The 24,731-nt window shown below is 38.6% G+C and overlaps 1 protein-coding gene across 1 annotated transcript in view; it reads right to left on the bottom strand.

Annotated features, from left to right (window-relative positions):
* Nucleotides 1-14,575, bottom strand: part of FAM91A1 (family with sequence similarity 91 member A1) — a 46,731-nt gene extending 32,156 nt beyond the window's left edge. The window contains exons 1-8 of the mRNA XM_032760380.2: nucleotides 14,241-14,575; nucleotides 8,679-8,763; nucleotides 7,540-7,691; nucleotides 5,511-5,568; nucleotides 4,737-4,804; nucleotides 4,057-4,170; nucleotides 2,752-2,842; nucleotides 2,285-2,347 (exon numbers count right to left, since the gene is read on the bottom strand). Of these exons, the coding sequence (XP_032616271.1) occupies nucleotides 2,285-2,347; nucleotides 2,752-2,842; nucleotides 4,057-4,170; nucleotides 4,737-4,804; nucleotides 5,511-5,568; nucleotides 7,540-7,691; nucleotides 8,679-8,763; nucleotides 14,241-14,312 (703 nt within the window). The 5' untranslated portion in view covers nucleotides 14,313-14,575. The remainder of the gene's footprint in view (nucleotides 1-2,284; nucleotides 2,348-2,751; nucleotides 2,843-4,056; nucleotides 4,171-4,736; nucleotides 4,805-5,510; nucleotides 5,569-7,539; nucleotides 7,692-8,678; nucleotides 8,764-14,240) is intronic.
* Nucleotides 14,576-24,731: the final 10,156 nt, after the last annotated feature.

Genomic DNA, 24,731 nt, shown 5'->3' with positions numbered 1-24,731 from the left:
TTTCCTAGGCCAAAATTTATATCTAAGCAAAAAGAGTAAGGTGACCCTACGTGAAGAAATTTGAAACAGTGCTAGCATTTGTCCAAATGCTATTGGTTATTCAAAGAGAAGAAAAATAAGTTGAACCATTATTCCACATCAAATATGAAAATAAGTTCCAAACAAACTGCAAATTTAAATATATACAACAAAAGTTCTCAAGAATTTTCAGACTATTTCTATATTCTACAGGTATTCCATTCAAGCACAACAGAAATCAGGAAGCTATAAAAGACACACAAAATACAGTTAGAAAATTTGATGAATAATGGAATAAATTTATTTAATAGCAGAGCCTTTCACGATTACTCCCTTAAAAGTATTTCTGATCTCCATTTATATTTATATCACCAAGCATAGTGCTTGTTTTGTTGTTGAAATGTATCTGAAATGCCTCTTTTGAAATCACCTTCAGGTATTATTTGTACTGAATTTGATGCTTCCACGTTGTCAAACTGCTTTTATGTGTTTATTCTAATTTGGGGAACAGCCAAAGAGGTAACATGGTGACAAGGGTAAGTTCAGCAATTATCATCCCATGGGTCTGTCTGTACCACCAAATACCAGCAGCTACTAAGTGAAGTATGATAGAACACATCATCGTAATGGGGCAGCCATCCATCTGGCCTTTCTCTGACTGCTTTTTTCAAATGAATTTAGTTTAGCCATAAATAATATTAAAAGTTACTCCAATGTGAGTCAATGTTCAAACTGACAGTCAAACTGGACTGAAATGAACTAGTCAAAGACTAATCTTTTTATTAATAGGTGGATCTCAAATGAATCAACGTCAGCTTATCTGATGACAGTGGGCACTAGAGTAGTACTTTCATATTTTCCAACTGTGACAGGAAACCACGGCCACCTCTGTCTTCAGAAATCATTTCCTTGTCAAAATCTTTCTCATTTTAAAACTAGTGTTTTGTTACAGCATCAACTATACAAACCCAAATTATATTTCCTGTACTTTTTAAGGTATCTTTCCAAGCTTAAAATAAGATGCAGGCCGGGCACAGTGGCTCATGCCTGTAATCCCAGCACTTTGGGAGGCCAAGGCGGGCAGATCACTTGAGGTCAGGAGTTCAAGACTGGCCTGGCCAAAATGGTGAAACCCTGTCTCTATGGGTTTTACCTGTAGAGTAAATTAACCAGGCATGGTGGTGGGTGTCTATAATCTCAGCTATTCAGGAGACTGAGGCAGGAGAATCGCTTGAACCCAGGAGGCAGAGGTTGCAGTGAGCCAAAATCATGCCACTGCACTCCAGCCTGGGTGACTGAGCTAGACTCCGTCTCAAAAAAAAAAAAAAAAAAAAGAATTCACATATGCACAAGGTTTAAAATGTGTTATTAAAGAATCACAAACATATGCCAACCCAAAGGTCTGGACACACTAGAGCATGATATCTTGTCAAGATTCAACACTGATATAAAGAAGTATTTCTGTAATAAGCCCTATCACCATTAATTTGTTAATATTAGGGTCATTCTCTGAAATTTTTTGACACTTTATATTTGATTACACAAATATTCAATATCTAAGTATAATAAAACACAAGAACAATAGTTAAAAGATACGCCACAAGACATACTTGTAACATATAACCTGAACATAGTAAGTGCTTCTATAAATTGGTAAGAAATCTAACCTATAGAAAAAAAACATCACTCTGTGTTCAAGGATATTGAACATATCAGTATTGTAGTGGCAAAAAAACTGGAAATAATCTAAATTACCAGAAATACAAAATGGTTTAACAAATTGATACATCCATAAAGTGTATGACAAATATACAAGGCTCTTAATATTGGTTTAACTCGGAGAAGTAGGTAAAGGAAGAAGGGAAAATGAAATAGACAAAAAGACTAGAGTAACATAAAAAAAATGCACTAGTATGTTAAGTGAAAATGAGAACATACAATTCTATGAGATTACTGAACACATGTAAAAACAGCTACACACTGAACAAGGATTAAAAGGTAACAAAAATTTATAAAAATATTGATTTGATTTGGGATTGTTAGAAATTTACCTTGGATTTCTATTACTTTAGTATAGTGTGTACACCAAATACAAAAATGAGAATAAAGAATTTAAGTAAAACCAATGGACTATGTTAAAATGTAATAAAGAAGAAATATTTTTCTTGAAATATCCTAACATCTAAGATCCTAGAACGGATGATATGCAGTGCTTAGCACCTGATATCCATTCAAAAAACAGTGAAAAATGTTAGCACTGACTTACCTGCTATACAACTGTCATCAGATATTGGTACATCCAGATAAATAAATCCTTTGTTATACAAACCTAAAGAAACAAAAGTACCTTGTTTTAGATGGAACACTACACAACAGTGATTTTTTAAAAAAAACTAATTCCTGGCTTTCTGTAAAGATTCTTACAAATGAATGCTATGTGACGAAAGAAAAAGTAAAATAGAAGAGAAAAAGAATTAAAGTTTTTAAACCTTGGTTTCCTGCATATGCTCAGAAGTACAGCATTTTTCTTATCATTCAGTTGCATAAATTTCTAGTGTATGTGACTAATTATAGCCACACTGGAAAACAAAAGACTAAGGTCACATTTCAAACAATAATATGCCTTAGAAACTAGTACTATTTGTACCTACTTGATAAATAATTGCTAGTAATTATTGATGGTTTAAAATAAGTTTTTATGTTGACAAAAGACCATTTCTACTAACCACTTACTATGTACTACATTGTAATCTAGTGATCCAGAGAGTTGAGGGCCTGAATCGATGATCTTATCAACAGCGCATTTCTCAGGCAAAGTGCATATCTAAGAAAAGCAAAATATTTTTAATTAAGTTCTGTCCAAATTAACTAATTCACAAGTCTCCTGATATTTATTTATGCTGAAACCAGTGATTACATGTCATTAGCTCAATGAACTACATATTTATCACTCTATAATTCAAACAAAAAACTGTGCACATAGCCATCAATTAAGGTGCCAAAATATGCAACATACCAACAGAATGTAGAGAACAAACTTACTGTAAGTACCAACATTTGCTGTTTAGTAGTATTTGTTCCTTGTCATTGAATTGGAATTAGATCCATCTGCCAATTCGGAATCTCTCTAGCCAGAAGTTTAGTCAAACTCCACACGAATATTGTCAGTAACAGGAAAGTTCACTAGCTTATTATGATACAGTTTAAGAGCTCCATTAGGAGGTACTTTAGACTGAAGTAAAATTTCTAAGCCTTCCACTCATTGGATTTAGTACGTACTCTGGAGAAAATTAAATGCAGACTAAAAAGAAGCCCATATACTCATTTACATTGCTTCAGCTACCCATAATTACAATCTGGTCTCTAGGTGCCCTCATTACTCCACCCCTTTCCTCTAAATCAAATCCCTTCTAAGATGTGGTCTAACCACTGGAAATATCAACTCTCTTGATCTTCACACTATCGCCCCATAAAAGCACCTATCACTTCAGTACAACAGTTCTTTGCAGTGATTAAGAGTACAAGTTCCATGGCGAACTGCCAAAAAATCCTGGACCTTTACTACCACTAAGACTTGAGCTGTTACTTAATTGTTCTGTGCTCACTTTCCTCATCTGTGAAATGGGGGTGCAAATAATACATACCTCTGGGGCTGTTATGAGAATTAGGTAAGACAATATAAAAAGCACTTGCAACAGAGCCTGGCACATCTAGCACACAGCAGGTATTCAAGTGTTAGCCAATATTATTGTTGTTGGTAGCTATGGCATCATATGTTACTTTACATGAAGCTTCTATCTAATTAACATCCCCAGATAACTGTACTTGAACCAAGTCAAGTCTCCCTCACCATTAAAGAGTATCTCAAAAATTCACCAATATTCTAGTCTACTAAGATCATTTTAAATTTTAAATTTGTTTCCTTTTCTTCAGGAAAACAAAATAATGTTACTTTTTAAAAAATTATAAGCTATAATTAAAAATTGTAAAATAAACTAAAAAATAAAAAATCTATGTTTAACTTTTAAAGATTTCTACCTTGATGTCATCTTCTGTGATATATCCAGCCTGCACCACCCACCACGCCTCTATGGCAATTTCCACTGGCTTTATTGGTAGAAGATCACGGGCTGTTTTCCTTCTGAAGAATTTCTGCAATGGTACAAACACTCGAGAATTTGCAGTCTAAAATTATCACTTTCTTCTTTCATCAATCACATCATAAGATTGTTTCTAATGGACTAAATAAGTATCTTCTTAAAACCTTCATGTTTTAAAATCTTAACAATTCTAGATATTAACATATTGTATGAAGAAAGTCATTCTTAAATTGTTTCAAAATAAACTGTTTCAAAACACTAATTGTTAAATCCAGATTTACTTTCAGAAACTCAAGTGAAACCCAAGCAGTGAAAAATGCATTTGAAAATGCAAACACTTATTTCACCCATTAAGTGAACTCTACAAGTAGAATGAGCAAATAAAAAGACTAAGAGAACAAAAATAATTTTTAAAAATAAATGTTTTATGCATTAAAAAATTTAAATATTCATTTAAGCTATAACCTAGAGAATACTGAGGAGTTCTTTTTGTATTGTTTCTGTGTTAAGTACATTTTATTTGGTCAAAGACATACAATTCATTATTTCTACCACTTAAAAAAACTAATCAAACTGTGTGATGAGGCCAAAACAATGAAAAAGAAAGTACTAACTTACTTTTGATGATCTACACTGATTCATAAGATCAATATACTGGTTTCTTCCTATGCCAAGAAGCCTTAGACCTAAAAAAAAAGAGTCTTTCCTTTAAAAACATTTAATATATCTTGAAATCTCAATACGCTCACAAGTGATTGTAGGAAAACCCAAGCTTGTTTTCATCTTTCAATTACTAATCAAATATCAATATCAAATTAAAAGGATGTCTTCAACCAAAATATAAAAGAAAGCTAAACTTTGGGAGAGATGAATTCAAGAAGACACTTCTAACAAATAAAAACATTTTAAAAAAGCAGAAGTCCTGCCAATTTTAGGAAGTCAAAATGTAATTCTCAGCGAAAGCTTCTTGAACAACAGAATTATGACACATTCAAAATATACACTTTGCCAAAGTAAGCATAATAAAACAGCAGCAAGTTAAGTTACTAAAAACTGTATGTCACCCTGCAAAAATACTGTGCACAAGTTTTCCTCCCACATTCAATACACACATAGCCCAAGTATCAGAGGCAACTTCATTTTCTGGAAATATATAGATTAGTCCTGTTTTTCTGATTCTACCACTCTCAAATATTCCTCTCTTAGACATTTAGAGTGCATTTTACACATGCGTCTGATATCATCTGATAAAATTCCCACTAATAATGTTGCTTACTGTTCTCATTTTTCACATATTTCAGGTTAAAAACACACATTACAATATTAACGGATGACAGGATGCACAAAGACACAACCTAAACATTACCTTCTTCAGCACAATTAAATACTTACAGTCAGCAGCAGTAAAATTGGGCAATGAATCGTAACTTTTCTCACTGTTCATAATATCCTTTTAAAAAGAAAAAAATTTGAAATTTGAAATCTAAAATATCCTTAAATAAAAATGTGTATAAATACAGTATTATTACAGCCAATAACAATGATTATTACAGGAAGCAGTAAGATCATAGTTTGGCTACCTAGGGCACACATGCCACCCTACGGCACTTCCCACACATTCCCCAACCTAGTAATTAAAGAGGCAGATTTTCAGGTCTGGGTTTCTTAATAAGGCTCTCTACGAATCCCAGATAGCTGCCCCATAACCTCTGCCCTGTGGAAGCTATGTAAGTAATGGCTCTATTAGAGCTCAGGGTTCCAGCCTCTCCACATTTCATACCTGATCCTAGATCCCCACCACGACAGAAAGCCAAATAACGTGCCACAGCTCCATCAACATGCACTACCAATAAAGACTATAACCACTTAGTGGCCTTTGATCCCACAAGTCCCCATCTATAGAAGAGTTAAACTTCGTATCCAGCTTTTTCTACCCCAATCGGTTTCTCCAACAACAAACCCACTGCTTCCTGTGGTGATAAGGCCCATTTTCTACCGAGGAACTATACCCAATGATATAAGAACAGAAACCAGAATGCAGCAACCATGTGGATGTAAGTGAAATGAAAGCTGGTAAATGAAACAAAAACTCCGCCTATTTTAGCTCCCAAATTTGTGGACTACACTAGAAAAATAAAGAGACAGCAGTAAATATTCTACTTCCTGATTAGCTGCCACCTTCATTATGCTACCCCAGTTCTTCACTATGCTACCTGGGCTATCGGGCCTCTCGCTTTCCTCTAGTATTTCCTCCAAAAGGGGAACACAGGATGCATGAGACTGCAGAAGTGCCCATGAAGGAGGGGTTTCTGGAGCATAAGCGAAGGGAGCAAACAGCAAAGGGACACATCGTAAGTGGGGCTAAACCTCAGGTTACCACAGGTTCCTAACTCCTTTAGTTCTAGGCTCCTCTCTGCTCTTCGAGTGGCTAGTGAGCCCCAAACAGGAGCACTCAAACACAATTAAGGAGCAAATGAATGCTAAATAAATACTGCCAATCTTTCATAAAGCTCACTTGAAAATAGTATATAACTAGTATCAAAGTTACCCGATACAAGCCTAAAAGCTGTCTTTGGAAAAAGGCTAACAACTAAAAGTTAATAATTATAGAAAGAGATTAACAGCCAAGACTACTAACACATTTCTCTTTTCTGGCACCTGTATTATATAATGTTGGGTCTATGTCATCATTCATTCTTTAGTTAGTGAATAGTTAAATACATTAATTTTCTTTTCTTTTTTTTCTTTTTTTTTGAGACAGAGTCTCGCTGTGTCGCCCAGGCTGGAGTAGAGTGGCGCTATCTCAGCTCACTACAACCTCCACCTCCCAGGTTCAAGCGATTTTCCCACCTCAGCCTCCTGAGTAGCTGGGATTACAGATGCACACCACCACGGCTGGCTAATTTTTGTACTTTTAGCAGAGACGGGGTTTCACCATATTGACCAGGATGGTCTTGACCTCCTGACCTTGTGATCCACCCACCTTGGCCTCCCAAAGTGCTGGGATTACAGGTGTGAACCACTGCTCCCAGCCTAAATACATTAGTTTTCTCAGAACATAATGTTCAATTCTGTCACCCACATTTTCAACCTTAATCATGTTTTAAAAAGCAATAAATTTTACACAGACTCTGCTAACATAAACGACTGATCATTGCTACAACAGCACAAAGGGTCAATAGCACCTTCAAGAACCAGAAGAGAAACAGACACCTTCCCAATGTAAAAACATCAATAAGGATAAGTACTTGTACAGTATGGCTCAAACAGTTAACTTGCCACCAATAGTCCTTTTTACACTATGAGTTCTGAAAGACTGTCCACCGTAGATGACAGCTGAAGAGCTGGTGAACATCTGCAAAAAGTCCCATACATGTAGTCCCATCCCATTCCCAATGGCTCACCCACACTGTAAACTCACCTCCATAATCCCAGTATAATATGAAAATGGTGTTATCCTCAAGCCCTTCACCATAATATCCGATAGATGGTAAGGGTACAGCATGAGATGATCTCGGCTGTACTTTAGCAGTTCCTCATAGTATCTGCGTTCATCTTTCTTGACATGTTTAACTGCACAAAAGAGGGAAATTGTCCAGTTTTTTTCAGGTTTCTTATAGTTATATGTTAACTATAAACACTTTACAAAACAATAGTAATTTAAAAGAAAAGTATGTAAATTACAAGAGAACAAATAAAATATTCTAAGTTGGAACAAAGAAATAATTATATCACATGAAATAGATTTTAGAGTACAGAAGTAAAATGTCTAACAGGACAGATTAGCAGAGAACAATTCTTGCCAAATGAGAAAACAAGCATGGAACTACCAGCACGCCCCCCAAAAAGGTACAAAACAGAGGTTTATTGAATTGTATTCTACTACTTTACAAGAGAGCCAAACTGAATGCTCATTTTCAATGAAGTCAAGTCTATTTTTAAAAATTATTTGCTGTTTTTTTAGTTTTTAAATGTAAAAAGCCCTCTGACTTTCATGGAAAATGTTCATGAAGAAAAACAATGTCAGAAATATTATGCTTAAAATACGAGTAACAAACAGGAGCGAAAGACTACCAGGGCAACAGAATAGACTAACCAAAATAATCTGATAAATAAACAAATTTTTTTTAGAAAGAAGAAAAAAAAATCATGGAATGAACTATGTTTAAAATGTGTCCCAATTATTATAGAAAGTTTTTCATATTATTTGGAAAATTTTTGGAGACAACTCAAAGTCAAAAATTACTAAGAACTAATATACTTTTTCTTTTATGGCATATTTTCTTACCTCAGGCAAAAAGAGGACATTTGAATTAAGATTATTTTATAGATAAAATGAGTCTATAAACAGTACTTTAAAAATAATTTTTATCAGAATTAGAATGAAAAATCTACTTGCTAATACAAATTGTTGTTAGGTGGAATGGATCAGTGTAGGGTTCCTTAAAGTCTGTACATGGAATAATTTCAGTACTATGAAATATGTATTGAAAAGAAAGATTTACGAATGTGAAAGAGTAATGGTCAGTTCCACCCCAATATAAACATGCCTCTACTTACCTAAGTTATTTCTATATCGTAACTGATTGCGGATACTGTACAGGACAACCTGCTTTTCATATTCTCTCTGTGAATTTCCAAGACTCTAGGAGAAATTTCAAAAAGATTTTAAACAACTTCCAAACTGAACAATAGTACTATTTTTTCCTATAACACTTTAAAACCACGACCCCCATTTTTATCCTGGCATCTCTAATTTGCAGAATTAAATAAAAAATATTTTCTTAAATGTTATTATACTAACTTTCCTGCTACAGTATTCAGGGCAAAAATTCAATGTATTTTCAGTCTGCCTTTCTAAAAAAGTTTACTAAAATTATCCAAAGTATTTAATATCAAATAAAAACCAGTAGGTGAGTGTAACTTCACGTTAGTTAACAAAGAACTAAGTTCTGCTTATAAAGATTTCCTTCCTGACTGCTATATTAAGTGGCTGGATAGATGGTTTCCTGCCCCTACATTTATTTAAATTTAAGAATGGCAACTAAGGACAGATACATCCCTCTTTGATAATTGTAGCTGAGGGTTATAATTATCAAAGATTACAATTTCTGGAAAATTTACATTTGAATGTACATAAGATTGTTTCTTAAAAATGCAATCTCCTCTGGCCTCATTAGAAAGCATTTAGACAATTGTAGAATTCTGATCCATTTTTAATAAGCTAAAGTCTTTCTAGTTATGCACTTAGTGTTTTGTTGCAGTGTTCCTGAAAGCAAACAACATTTGCCTGATTATAGTTAACATTATATTCACTGTGAGACCATAAACTTAATTTAATATATGACTGCTATCCCCCTTCTAATTTCTAGGTATGGTCTTTCCAACACGCTATAAAGTGAAATTAGACATCTTAGGAAAGTAATGACAGAAAGATCAGATGATTTAGTTCATTGTATTTCTTACTCATAGATAAGCCAAAACCAAAGACAGGTCCCTACATCTTTCACTTAAGGCAATCTTCACAATAAGACAGATGAAACTCACATCTAAGTAAACTGACCCATAACTGGACCTACCATTGGTAGGTAATATTTTAAGAAAATGTTATTATTTTCTTAATATTTTAAGAAATTGTATTACCTACCATTGGTAGGTAATATTTTAAGAAAAATGGAACGTGATGTGTCCCATTTTAACTGTACAATTATGTGCGGTTGGCCCTTGGACAACATGGGTTTGAACTGCACAGGTCCACTTACACTGGGATTTTCTTCCTCCTCTGCCACCCTGAACAGCAAGACCAATACTTCCTGTATTTCCTCCTCCTCCTCCTCAGCCTACTTGATGTGAAGAGAAGGATGAAGACCTCCGTGATGAGCCATCTCCACTTAATGACTAGAAAATATTATGATTTTCGTAATAGCATTTTCTTTTCTCTAGCTTGTTTTATTGTAATACAGCATATATTAACAATATATATAACATACAAAATATGTGTTCACCAACTGTGTTATGGCCGAGGCTTCCAGTCAACAGTTATAGGCTATTAGTAGTTAACTTCTGGGGAAGTCAAAAGTTATATATGGATTTTCAACTGCACAGGGGTGCAACACCCCAAACCCATGTTGTTCAAGGGTGAGCTTTCTTCCTGCATTTAGCTTAGTTTACACAGGCTAAGCCAGAACCCACGGTAGAACCAGAATGTATGTGCTTATCTTATTTTCATCTGTCTTAACATTATAAGGGGTTAAGAGTAGATCTCATTGTAGAGAAACTACTCTACCATCCTCTTTGTAGCATCAATGCCAGGGTCGTTGTACTGACAATATTTAGAGGATTCAAAATAGCACACTTTTAAAGGTTTTCTCCGTCTCTACTGCTAAATAAAAGTCTCTCTCTCAGGGAACACAAATACATACACATGCATACTCACACAAGCACACAATTTTGCTAAAATCTAACTTGAGGTTTTGCTCTTCTGTTTCAAAATAAGTCTCTTAATACACTACCTATCAAGTTTGTAAGCTTTGGCTCTCGGCATTAAGTAATAACTGGTCCTGAACCTATCAATCAATACACGAGTGAACACGAATTTCTAAAACCCACATTAAAAGTTGGCTTTATTCTTCACTAGCCAAGTATGTAATATAAATTGCTTTATTCTGAGATTCTTGGGCTCCCTGGGCTCCCCTCCTACTCCTACCCCACATCTCCCACCATTCAAATTTTAAAACACTGTTGCCACTAGAGAAGGTAACTTTTTAAAAAGGAGAAAAAAAAAAGTCATTTTACCTCAAGACAACTCTAGCCCTGCAGAAATACTGACCAGGTCTGACAAATGAAGTTGGGCTGCATATAAAAGGAACTACATCAGATGAAAGGGCAATTTAAGAACAAGACACTAGCTATAAAGCACCCATCACAGATTATGCTAAAAGCACAAAGATTTTCTGAAATCTTTGCTCCTACAGACTCCAATCCCAGCATATACATCCCCAAGTACACCCCCGTGCCCCATCAAAAAATTTTTAACATTAGGTATACCTAATGCTAAATGACGAGCTAATGGGTGCAGGAAATCAACATGGCACATGGATACATATGTAACAAACCTGCACATTGTGCACATGTACCCTAAAACCTAAAGTATAATAAAAAAAAAAAAAAAATTTTAAATTGACCCTTCTTGGATGATACAGAAGCTTATCATAAGATTTCCCTTAAAATCAAAGGACTATTATTTTGAATAAAGAATACAAGATATTGGTAAACTACAGAAAAATCCTGAAATAATGGCCCCATCCACAATTTTTAATATATTTTTTTAAAGTCTATCATGACCCATACCACATTTTTTAAATGTCCTCTCATCCACATAAAAATGAATTAGCTTAAAATACATTTTTAAAAAATCTAAATCACCTGCCCCCAGCTTACAGAACTGGAAAATGAGTCATTTTCAAGGTAAACCCATCAAAACTTACTGGAAACGACATCGAAGTATCTAAAAATCTATAGTGCCAAAAGACAAATTCTTTCCATAGAAAGAATATTCCCCAAGTTTAAACTGACTGAGCTTTAGGTGCTCAGCTACAAATACTTACTAAAAGCCAAGTATGTGAGAGGTGCTCAAGGGACAAAAGCAAAGCCAGTATTGTAACCAGAAAATGCACCACAGTGGGGTAAGCTCTATGATGGGTGAGGAATACAATGCAATGGTAAGATAGCCTGGGGGCAACCACCACAGATTTAGGAGGTCAGGGAAACCTCCCAGGAGCAGTATCACAGTGAGAATCAAAATAAGCTATTAATACAAGCAATATAAAGGAGACAAGCAGTAATAAGGTTGGGTTTGCATTTCAGAATCCTCACCCCCAGAGTAGCATGAAGAATGCAGGAGAAAGTCCTATTCTAAGAGCAAGAGACCAGAGAGAAGACTGACATAGTAATCTCAGATGGAGCTCGGCCTAGGGAAACAGTGATTAGGCTAGAGAAGGTACTTGGAAGTAAACTTGTACAGACGGGTTTTGCAACATCTACAAATGGCCAACCTCATCCTAAGCTAAAACAGCCACTGTTTCAAGTGATCTTAAAAACAAAAACATACTTAATTTCACATTTAGACCTAATTTTAACTGTCCCGTGATTATTTTTAAATAGTCATGACTACGTTTTAGAAACTCTTTGGCCAATACTAATTAAAGTCAAATATTCATGTTGGATATAATCTCATCACTCATCTTTCTTCCAGTATGCTACTTTTATTCTGATGAAAAGAGTACAGAAAAAATAGAAACAAAAAGAATTGTTTGTTCTTCTTGTGTCTTTGGATTTGCCACGAAACCCTAAAGTACAAAAGTGTCCCTTAAAGCCTTTATTCAAGATTAACAAAAGAAATTTATTCCTTCAGGTTTAGAGCTTTGTTCTCCCAGTTCAAGATAAATGCCACACGGGCAGCCACTGACACCCAAGAATTCAAGTTCTTTAAATTTATCTTTCTCGGTTTTTGCTATATTAAAGTGAAAGCATTTTCTTGGCCACATGATGCATGACCAGAACCTTAAGATTCACTTCCTGGCACTAAATCCCCAAGGGAGGAAGGGAGCAAAGTAAACTAAACTACAATAATCATACTGGCTGGGCACTGTGGCTTACACCTGTAATCCCAGCACTTTGGAAGGCCGAGGCGGGCGGATCATGAGGTCAAGATATCGAGACCAGCCTGGCCAACATGGTGAAACCCCGTCTCCACCAAAAATACAAAAATTAGCTGGGCGTGGTGGCGCGCACCTGTAGTATCAGCTACTCGCGAGGCTGAGGCAGGAGAATCGCTTGAACCCAAGAAGCAGAGTTTGCAGTGAGCGGAGATCACACCACTGCACTCCAGCCTGGGCAACAGAAGGAGCCTCTGTCTCAAAAAAATGAAAATAAAAATAAAATCAAATAAATAAATAATCCTTATATACCATCACTGCCACCATTCCAAACTTCCCAAAAATGCCACTGCCAAGCGCCAACAGAAAACTGAATTTCACTCTCGACCAAGTATAATGGGAGGAAGTGAAGGTCAATCTATGACCAGAGCAGCAGTGCCTTATCTGTAGCCCATATCACTACTTTCGTAAGACTTAAAACCATCTGCTATGTTACGTATTTATTCATTTATTTGTTTACGTCTATCTTTCTTTAGAAAAATGTAAGCTCCATGAAGGCAGTCTTTGTCCTGTTGACTGTTGCAAATTACCTGCACCTAGAGCAACGCACAGCACCTAGCAGGTGGTCAATAAATATCTATTAAACAACTGAGTAAAACAGACTAAAAAAATCGAGCATTAACTTTCAAAAACCTCATGTCACTCTTATTGAAACATCTCTGATAAACCCATCTTGTCTGGAGGATAAAGTCCAACAAAACAAAGCACACAAGCACCTTCAAAATCTGGCCCTGGCCACTTTTCCAGGCTCATCTGCTACCAGCCCCGCGCACTCAAAAAACTTCAACTCCAAACATGTCAATCCAAACTCTAGTGATACAGTTACTTGCTACTCATGAGACATGTTCTTTCACTCATCCAAGCTTTGTAAAATGACTTTCCTTTCCCCCTGTAAAATTCTTTATTCTCTCTTATTTAACTCTTATTCGTCCCCCAAGGCCCAATTTAAGTGCCTGCCTTACAAATCCTTCCAACTCTCCCAGGTTAATTTCTACCTCCCTTTGCTCTCACATATACTACAATGGAGGTGTGTATAAGCTGCTATCATCCTGTATCGTATTCGCTTCCCATTCCTTTCCCACCATCCTGAAATTCTGGAGGTCAAGGACCGTGTTTAAAATCGCTATCGCAGGTGCCCAGCTGAATGTAGGCTGCGGGCAAAGGCGCCAGTCGAGTCCTGTGGACACCATGCCATCCCATTTAGCAACCGCCCCGTCCTGCCCCTGTGGCCCCACAGCCGTCCCCTCCTCGCCCTGGGCTGAGGGTCTGTCTCCCCAAGACCATGGAGGGGTAAAGGAAGGGAGTCAGCCGGGAGCAGCCCGCTCGGGCCCCGCGAGCGAGGCAAGCAGGTGACCGCTGGGTGGGCCGAACCCGTCAGGGGCCCGGTCTCAGGTTCCGGCCATACCTGTCTCACGTTGGCCGGCAACTTGTTCCAGGGGTAGTTATGCCGGATGTGGAACTCCACGTCTATGTTCATGATGCCGCGGCCAGGGCCGGCGGGGGGGGCCGCGACAGCGACCCACACTACGCCTCCCGCCTGCCCGCCCGCAGCCTGTCAGCGGAGCGCCGCGGGAGGCCCCGCGCCTCACACTGCAGAAGGCCCAGGCTGCCCCATGGCCTAGGCTCCCGACAGTTCAGCCCGGCCCGGGCCAACCGAGTACAAGAGCAGCAGCGTTGGGAGGCTGGGTCGCCTAAACAGCGCCAAGTTTCTTCCTAGTTTCTGCCCGCCGGAAATGGCTCCGGGCACACGTCACTTCCGCCCGCTGGCGCGCAGCCGGAGGGGCGGGGCACGGACTGGCCTCTAGCCACGCCCCCTACAGGCTGCGGGGCGGGGCGACGGTGAGGTAGCCGGCACCGCCCGCGCGCTTCGTCTCACCGTTTCAGCCTCTGAATGAACGGCGATAGTCGCTTGGGTCTGCGTTGCCTTTGCTGATGACCCAGTTTACTCAAATTGTAAAGCCGGAGGCACTGGGGTCGGTTTTCAGAGAAAACTGACCTGGGAAGCGGGCCGGCAGTGGCTGGCTTTACATTGGAGTGTGGTGCGCTCGCGGGGGTTCTCCACAGGCCAGCCCCGAACCCGGGCTATTGAGACGGGGCGCGGGGGCGGGGGGTGGACGGGTCCAGGGCCCTGGAGAAAGAAAGAATCTCTAAGTCAGATCTTGCACCGGGTTGAGCGAGAAGCATGGGCAGTGGGAGAGCAAAGGTCTGGTAAGCCCTCTTCCCTTCCGCGGTGTGCTGCACGTCATTGGGCTCCACTTCCCAAGAAGATCCAAATTCTTACAATGCAGGGATTCAGGGAGCTGAAATTTTAAACAGTGGGGCTGACAGGTCGAGGCAGCCTACAGGGCTGACAGAGAACAGACCCTTGCTAACTTTGTCATGCAGCTTGTCGGTTTCTGCTTTCTTCTGCTCCACACAAATGCCTCCAGAGTCACTTCTTAAAAGCAAAAATCCAGCATGTTTTAATTTCAGATGGAGTGATAAGATCTTTGGGAATAATTTCTTCCAGAAGTTGTTACACTGCCTTAGCAAACCCATGGCCATTATTCCTGGCAACAACCAGAGACAAGTTCAGTGTTATTGCAACTGTTTTTCAGTTTTTAACAATGGTTTTAAATAATGTTTTATTATACACTGGGAGATGTATACTTAGAACTTTTTATAAGATACCTAGCTCACACCTCAACAGCTGGCAAGTCTGATGCTTAGCAGAAACCCCATTATATCTGATGAAACAAAGGTGACACATACACACTGCCGTTGCTTAGATGTTTTGGTCTCCTATTATCCAACTATAATAGCCCAAAGGTAAGTGCTTTGAATCTTATGTTTATAGATCCTCCTCAGCATAGCTAAGGTTAACTGAACTCTAACCATGAGACATTTATTCAACAAATATTGATAACCTGCCCGCCATGTATTAAGGCCTTGACTTGGCAATAGATTGTTATTCCTCACAACCCTGATATTCCTACAACAGTAACCACTTACTATCCCAGTTTGATAGAGAAGGAGACTGAGGCTTGGCAGGGCTTCATGACTTGCTCGCAAGATCACACAGGTAGCACTGACAGAGCCAAACTGGAGCCCAAGGCTATCCTCACTCCAGAGCCATCCTTTCAGTTCCCCAACTCAGGCTCTCACTCACTGAACTCTTCTACCTCCTGTTCCAATTTAGACAATGTTCATTCAAAGTCAACGACATTAACATCCTCTAAAATAATGCTTTGCAGTTCTAAGTGTGGAAGAACCCATATTCTTCCAAAGTCTAACTTAGATCTAATGCAATATAAGTAACAATGAAAATTAAAGTCAACTTAGTTTTAAAAAATCCCTGTAAACTATTATTTTAGCTAATGATAGCAGTTCAGCAGGTGAATGCCTGATAAACTCACTATATTGAGTTTAGTGGACACATCAAAAACTATAAAAGTGAACATGGGATAAGTAGAGGTGAACCTACACCCATTAAATTAATAAGGCAAACAGACCTTTGAAAATGCGACCCTGTGACTGACTAGAAAAGATTCTCACTCAGCAAGTAGCTGAGAAAAGCAGATACATGAAGGAGGAAATGGGAATGAGATAAAGCTATGTGAATGGGAAGAATTCAAATAACAAGCCCTTACGAGTAGGAACCAGTGATGGACTCTGGCTTAATACACAATCTTATTAAAGTACTGATCTGCCTCATTTCCCACCAAGAACCAGTCTTTGGAAGGATAGCAGTTCAAAGACGGCGGATTAACCCACAGGGCTCCATGACCCCCTCTGCTGGGAAGTTCAGGAACAGTACTGCTTCCCCAAGCACCAGAAAGCTGGAAACAGTAGCTCATTGGACTGACTCCACGTGTAACACTCATTACGGCACCTCACCTTTTCGTTTAGCAATATGTCCTTCCTTTATGTCCCTGACTGAGGCTCTTGCTAATTTTTACTTTACTAGACCTTTGGCTTTTCAAATTCCACAGAGGTCAGAAACTGCAGAGTGTTTAAGTCCCATCCCAGAAGCTGCCATTCGAATTAACACTGTGGGTTAAAAAAAAAAAAAAGTGTTCAAAAGCACAAACAAGTGCAATGAAATTCAGTCTTATCTGGCTTTACCAGATCAGATTGAGGAAAACTGCTCAACTAGCTTAGGCAATTGGCCCTTTAGAAAGACTACTGAACTATTTCATTCCCAAAATTCCAACAGAAATAATGAGCAGAAACTACCTGAAAGTAGGGAGCCATCTAATGACCCCACTCATAGACTCAAGAATGTCATGCCCTGTGGTAGGAATAATAATAGCCCCCAAAGATGTTCACATCCTAATTCCTAGAACTTATGAACTTGCTCCTTATATGGTAAAAGGGACTTTGCAGATGCAGTTAAGGATCATGACATGAGGAGATAATCCTGAATTATCCAAGTGGGTTCAAGATAATCATGAGGTCCTTATTAGAGGGAGGTAGGGGGTCAGAGTTAGAGAAGGTGATGTGACAACAGAAGCAGAGATCAGAGTGATACAGGGCCACAGGCCAAGGAATGTGAACAGCTTCTAGAACTGGAAGAAGAAATGGATTCTCCAAACGGAGCACAGCCCTGCTGAGCCATTTTGAGCTTCTGATCTCCTGAAATGTAAGATAATAAATGTGTATGATTTTAAGGCACCAAATTTGTAGTAATTTGTTACATCAGCAATAGGAAATTAATATACTCCCCAACAGTAAAATATTCCAACACCCAAATAGCTGATGCATCAAATGTTATAATTAAAGTCATTGTGATTAAATGCCCTTAGGAAGAATAATTCCTTTTAAGCCTTATTATTTTTTAAGTATACATGAGCTGTCACATCCTTTTCTGAGAGCAAGTTTGAAAGAGATAGAGCTTAGGGATGAAATGAGGCTAGGGAAGCACCTGTAGGGGAGGAAATGGTGTCCAGAAAAAAGAGAGGAAAGGAAGTCACTGTAACATTTTTCTGTTTCACAATTTTGCCTGAGTCCGACCTTAGTCGTGGGTTTCCATACCATATATGTTTTGTTCTGTTCCGTGAACCATTTTATCTCCATGCCAGACACCTTAGCCTCACTTGTTCCCACCTCCCAGTTTTTACCCTTCTAATCCCCTCCACCTTGAATGCCCTTCCCGAGACCTTTGCACAGCAGGTTCCTTTGAGTCCACCCGCTGTCACTTAGAGTGGCCTTCTCCAACTACCTTGTCCAACCTAGCCACTTCTCCCCCCAACCTCCCTCTAACCTCATTACCTTGTGCATGTCCTTCATTGCAAGGAATTACTGTCCAACATTATCGTGTTTGGCTCCTTGCTTGTTGTCTGTCTCTGCATGGAAGGAAGGACTTTGTCTTTCTTGTTCATCAGTTTATATCTAGGACCTAGAATCATGCATCATATGTAGTAAGTGCTCAGTAAATACCATTGATTGTACTGAATGCATGAACTAGTTATGTGATACCTGAGCTCTCAAGTGCTACTTCTCAGTTAAGCCTTTCCTGACCACCTTATTCAAAATCGTAACATATCTCCAACCCTCTGCGTCCTCCTCCCCTGTGTTATTTTTCTCCATAAAGTGGAGATGGCACTTATTACCATCTAATATAGTCAGTAAATGACTTAATCTTTAAAATTGCCTCTCCCATCAGACAGGAAGCTTCTAAATGATAGAGGCTTTTGCCTGTTTTGTTTTCTGCTGTGTCCTCAGGCTTAGGTCAGCATATAGTAGGCACTCAGTAGTATTGAATGAACAATAAATGTTGCATAGGAGCACAATTTTCATAAAAGTCCAGATTTGGGGATTCTCTTGAAACTTTGGAAAGTCCTGCAGCATCGCCCTCCTTCGTACCAGACAGTAAAGCCGAGAAGAGGCTGCCTCACTTAGGACACAGGCTTTCCCAGGGGCCATATTCCCCACTACTCCCTACTGCCTCCCTTTCATGGAAGCTGTCAGTTATGCTTTGTTTATTTTGGAGTGAAAAGTAATTCTGTAGCCTTGTCTTTGTGGAAAGTGAAGAAAACTTTTTAGCTAGGCTGGAAAGTTTAGGTGGCCATTGCCTCTTGCCTCCCACACTTCAGAAAGACCAAGACATTTGCAGTCCTCCTAAACATGCCCTATGGTTTAATCCCTTTGAATCTCTGCATATAGAATACCAGTTTCTGGAATGCTTATCCCTCCTTCTTTACCTGGAAAACTTTTCATCTGGACGCTGAATGGAATTCTGAAGAATCAGGATGTGAGGACGCGGAGGTTGGAAGAGGCAAAACAATGCAGAGACATTTTTCCTTACACTAAAGAGTTTCTAGGACTTTCTTTTGCAATTGATGGAAAACAACTGAAAAACTACAAGCTTGTTTTAGAGAGTCAGAGAGATGCCCTGCCACAGAGCCTTTGAAAGATTAACATTCTATATCCATGTATACTATAGAGAACATTATATTTCTGCAATTTGAAGTCAGTTTGTGTTTAGGACATTTGTGATCTGAGGTGGACATGAACATTCCAATATCAAGCCTCACCACCTCAATACAAACGCCAAACAATTGTAATAGTTAAGGTGACCACCAGGGGCTGATCTCACACAACAATTCTATATTTAAAACCTGCAAATTCCACTTTCCCATATCTAACTGTTGACTTTAACCCAAGCCATTCCCTCAGGCCTTAAAGTCCATGAAATTCGTTTTCTAATTTGTCCACAGTAGCTAATAATACTTGTTGTACTTAGGCCCGCCCACTGGGAAGTGGTCCAGTTGAGGTTTATACAATCTCAAGGTCACCATTTGTGCCCCTTCGTAGCTCAGGTAGACAGGATAAGTTGGTCAGCTACAAAGCATGATTTATACTTAATTGAAAATATTGTCACAGTATCCATGACAAGGAGTAAAATCACATTTTGAGTGAATAGGGAGGTATTCCTTATCGGTACTCTATTTTATTTTATTTTATTATTTATTTATTTTTGAGACAGAGTCTCGCCCTGTAGCCCATGCTGGAGTGCAATGGCGTGATCTCGGCTCACTGCAACCTCTGCCTCCCGGGTTCACGTGATTCTCCTGCCTCAGCCTCCCACGTAGCTGGGATTACAGGCACCTGTCACCACGCCTGACTAATTTTTTGTATTTTTAGTAGAGACAGGGTTTCACCATGTTGGCCAGGCTGGTCTCAAACTCCTGACCTTGTGATCCGCCCGCCTCAGCCTCCCAAAGTGCTGGAATTACAGGCGTGAGCCCCTGTGCCCGGCCGTCAATTTTATTTTTTTAGAAAAGGTTGGACTAGCTGGAAAAACAAATAAAGAGGCAAAAGGCATAAGATGATGAAGCCCAGTGGAAGTGAATGCCATCTGGAGGGTTCTCATTTTTTTTTACATTTCTTCCTCAAATTAGTTAATGTAAGTATATGGGTAATCTTGAAGGGATAAGATGCAGAATAAATAACTTGAATGTCAATTTTTTAAAAGGGTGGGGTAGTACCAGGAGCATAAGAAGTGCCTGAAAAGTTGTTTAAACTACAAATGTCTAGATCTCACAGCAGATGAACTATGTCAGAGTTTCTGGGGTTAAAGTCTAGGTGCTGCATTTTTTGGGGGGAGGGGACTGCAGAAATTTATTAAAATTGGAAGACGTTTAATTAATCTTTTCTGCCATGAGACTCCATCAGGCTGTCTGCAAAGACCACTGGGAGGCTGAGGTTCACTTGAGCTCAGGAGTTTGGGTGACAGAGCGAAACCTTTCCAAGGGATAAGCTGGGTGCTGCATTTTTTAAAAATATCGCCAGGTAATTCCAATGTTCAACAAAAGTTGACCACCATTTATCAGACCTCTTTGGGCCTCAGGTGCTCAATAAGCATTTGCTAAAATGAATTTGTAAAATAAGGAGACTGAACAAGGATAACATCTAATGTCCAATCCTAACTCTACAACTCAATAATTCCATGATCGCATATATAATTTTTGCATATGCAAAACAATTACCCAATCTAAGCTTTTAGTGTGAGAAATAAGCAGCCATCTATTCAACATTCATGTAGACCAAGGAAATAATTTCTCTACCCCTTGATAACAATCAGGAAAACTGGGAGATAAATAAAGAATTACACGCTACCGGACTAATATGGAAATTATCTGAGTATGTGTTACACAGATGGCACTGGGCCAACTTGGATCTTTTTAGCTTATTTGGGTATATTGTTATAATGCCTTGGAACTTGGCTAAAATGAAATTGTTTTTGTTTCCTTCTAAATTACACCATTCAAACTTTACACCTTTAGCAACACGTAATCTCTTAACTGTCTGACAAGAAATACAAATTTGTCTACTAATGTAAACTGTGATTAGGGATTAAGTTCAAGTATAGTAGGATTGTTTTGTGACCTCTATAAACAAGATGTGAGTGAGAGGTAGGACACTTTCTTGGCTACAACTACAACTAATCCTGGAAAAACATAAATTGGCTATTTCTTGGCCAGGTCTACGTAAGCATTTCTTCTCTCTGAAGAACAGAAATGTTGACTTCTCTTTCTTTTAGATTTAATAAAGTCATTAATTGCCACATGTTTTTAGAAATGATATAGCCTTAATGGATAATATTTTATTTCTCTTTTCTTTTTTTTTTTTAGGGATATAGAAAGCTAGCTGAACTGTGTACCTGGTAAAAGTGGGCCCAGGAAAACAAAAGTCAGAAAAAGATTAATCAAGAAGCCAGAGACATCTATTTGCCTTTGAGAAAATAAGGATTATTACAAAGGAAGCCCAAGAGAAAGTCAAAGTTCAGCTTTTGAAATACAAACTAGCATTTTTGAGTCTGAGCAAGACAGTAGTCTTAAAAGCCAGGCTTTGTTGAGAAAGGGTTTTCTGAATTATTTTAGCTCCCATTGGCATATCTTGGGGAGAAACAGGGGAGGAAGTTGAAATCTTCAAGACAGAGCATCTCCCAGTAGAAACCATAGTGCCAGTGAGATGACTATATTTAAACAGAAGGAGGCCAAATAAGAGCCTTTCAACGGATAGATTTAAGCTTCCCCCGACTCCCACCACTAGCCAGTGGAATGACAGTATAAGACTGATTAGGTCCACTTCAGGAAATAAAGCAGCTGCATTTTCTTTGTGTATATGATTAGTCACGTACGAACATTTTCAACCCAAAACAACTACCAGCTTTAGTCTGAAGCAAGACCTATTTTCCGCACATGGGAGATAAGGAGCAAGACTGAACTGGAGTGATAATCCCTCGCTATCTGCCTGCTAAGATAGTATCAGTATCCACACATTAGCATCCCTGGCTGTCACACAGCAGAGCCTGTCATGAGGTGAAGGAAAGCAGGCTTTCACGGATCACTCAGAAAGAGAAATAACCAAGAGGACCAAAACTATGACTTACTGAAGAGCCTATCTCTGATGGGAACTGTGAATCTTTTAAAGGATCAAAGTTTTGGTGGGATTATTTTAGGCAGATTATTCTGACCCAGGCTACAAAGAGTATAGGGATAAAGATTGCTTCATGGACTCCACCACTGAAATGAATACCAAAGATTGTGATTAATTCTCAAGTGTGAAAGAGACAGAAAGCAGTTAAATATTTAGGGCTAACAAAAAATCCCAGAGGAAAATCTCTTACTCTATAAATAAGGGAAGAGGATGGAGGGGTTGACACTGAGATCCCCCCATAACCCTGATTCTGAGTCCAACAACAAAATAGTGTTTGCAACTAATTATGCCTTGCTACCAAATATTGATTTCTGATTCTAGAAATCTGAAATTAATCTGAGAAGGATTAATTTAACAAAAGGATACCTTATTTCAGGACTGAATTGTTTCTATGTGCAAGGTGCTACATTAAGCATTTGGGGACACAGAGATGAACCAGGCATGATCTTTACCCTTAAATAATTTACAGTCTAGTAGGGTTGAGAATCCAGGTATATAACCCAGTGGAATATAAAGTAGAAAGTAATGATTGGTACAAGATGCTAGTAGAAGCAAAGGGAGCTTCTCATTAAGGATTCTGGGAGCAATTATGAAAGAGGTGGCTTTTATGCTGGGTTTTAACACGGGATAGATCTGAAGGGACTGGAGGAAAAGGTGTTTTGGCTGCCAGAGACCATGCGGACGATGTAAGGGAAGAAAAAGGTACACCAAAATAAAAAGAATAAAGTGATGTTCTTGCTAGACTCTGGTGTCAGTGACCAGAAAGCCCCACCTACATGATAATTTATCCTTTTATTTTTTAGCTCTTCAGTGTTTTATGATATATTATTATATATTATATCATGATCATTGTTTTAATTTTTGTCTTTAAAATCCTGATGAACATATTTAAATATGGAGAGTGTACCAAGTTTATAATCTGTCCTATGTTTACATAGAACAAAAAAAATTCCAAATGTGACAAAACACCAAGTCAGGGAAAGAAATGTGGGCTGGCTTAAATATTTAAAGAGATTGAAGACCTTTAGAGTTTCTTGCTCTGTGTGTGGCCACTGGATTCAAGGGAAATAAGAAGCTTATTGTTCCATTGATAAGTAAGCCATAAAGTTAAAGATTCACTACACATTGCATGGAAAACCAATAGCTGGTACAAGCTGGTACCATATATTTATTTCTGATATGAGAAGCTAAGCACACCTGCTGTTAACAGATAATGACATGATACTGTGAGAGAATACACAAGGAAACATACCAGAGAAAATTAGTCACACCATTGCATCATGCTGATGATTGTTAATGGACTCTTCTCTAAGACACTTCAGACTCCCTAAACCAGTAGTTCTCAACTGGGGGCAGTTTTGTCCCCAGGGGACATTTGGCTATGTCCAGAGACATTTTTGGTTGTTACAACTGGAGAAGGTGCTACTGGCATCTAATGGATAGGGGCCAGGGATGCTGTGCTACAGTGCATAGAACAGCCCCCCACAATCAAGAGTATCTGGCCCAAAATGTCAATAGAGTGAAGGATGAGAACCCTGCTCTAGATGACAAACCACTTGGCATGAAAATGTACTATAAAAGCATTCACTTTATGCTTCTGACCCCTAATCCCAATTAGTGCTGAAGATATTAGGTGCAATAATTTTACAGGAACCCATGTCCAATCTATTCATATCGTTGTCAGGTAGAAGGTAGTGGCCTGAATTCACCTCCCCATTTGACTGTGTACTGAGCGACTTCTGGTTAATTGTTTTGTGCCTCAGGTTCCTTATCTGTAAAATGGGGATAGTAATAGTAACTATCTCATAAGGTTGGTGTGCTGTTAAAAAAAAAAAAAAAGCCAAAGTCATGTAAAGTGCTTAGAAGAGAGTCTGGCCCACAACACTAAAAAGTACAAACTTTTGTTATCACTGTTATCATCAATATTATTACTATTACTTGACACAAAAAGAAATTTAGAGATGTGCATTTACCTAGACCAGTTTCCAAAATCTCAGTCATTTGAAGAATAATATGATTTTTTGAGTATCATCTAAACTATCATTTACTTAAGACTATTCTTTAAATTGTCACACTTTGTACAAATCTTTTGTGTCATTCACAGGTTTGATATCTTAATTGTATTTTCCTAAAATACATGAAATAATGCAGTGCTATCAAAGTAAAGTTTTTTGTATGTTCCAACTAAAGTCATCTCACATGTGCTCCATTGGCAGACATGCAGCAATTATTGAAAATCAGTGGCATGCACAGCCTCAGATTTAGAAAGGAACTTAAGATATCCAACCCCTTTCTATTGGATTTTTGCCATTCATTTGGCTGAGCCCACCTCCATATAAATGCCAAATATTCTCACTCCCAGCTACCTTTGCTCCTAACATCTGAGCATGTGACCTCAGCTGCATTGATCAGACATGCTCATGCTTGAGTCTGAATCCGAAGCTGGTGCTGAAAGGAAGCAGGGACTGTGTGA

This window comes from Hylobates moloch, unplaced genomic scaffold (genome assembly GCF_009828535.3).
Source record: "Hylobates moloch isolate HMO894 unplaced genomic scaffold, HMol_V3 SCAFFOLD_9, whole genome shotgun sequence".
NCBI classification, from domain to species: Eukaryota; Metazoa; Chordata; class Mammalia; order Primates; family Hylobatidae; genus Hylobates; species Hylobates moloch.
This window is presented reverse-complemented; position numbering and strand designations above follow the sequence as displayed.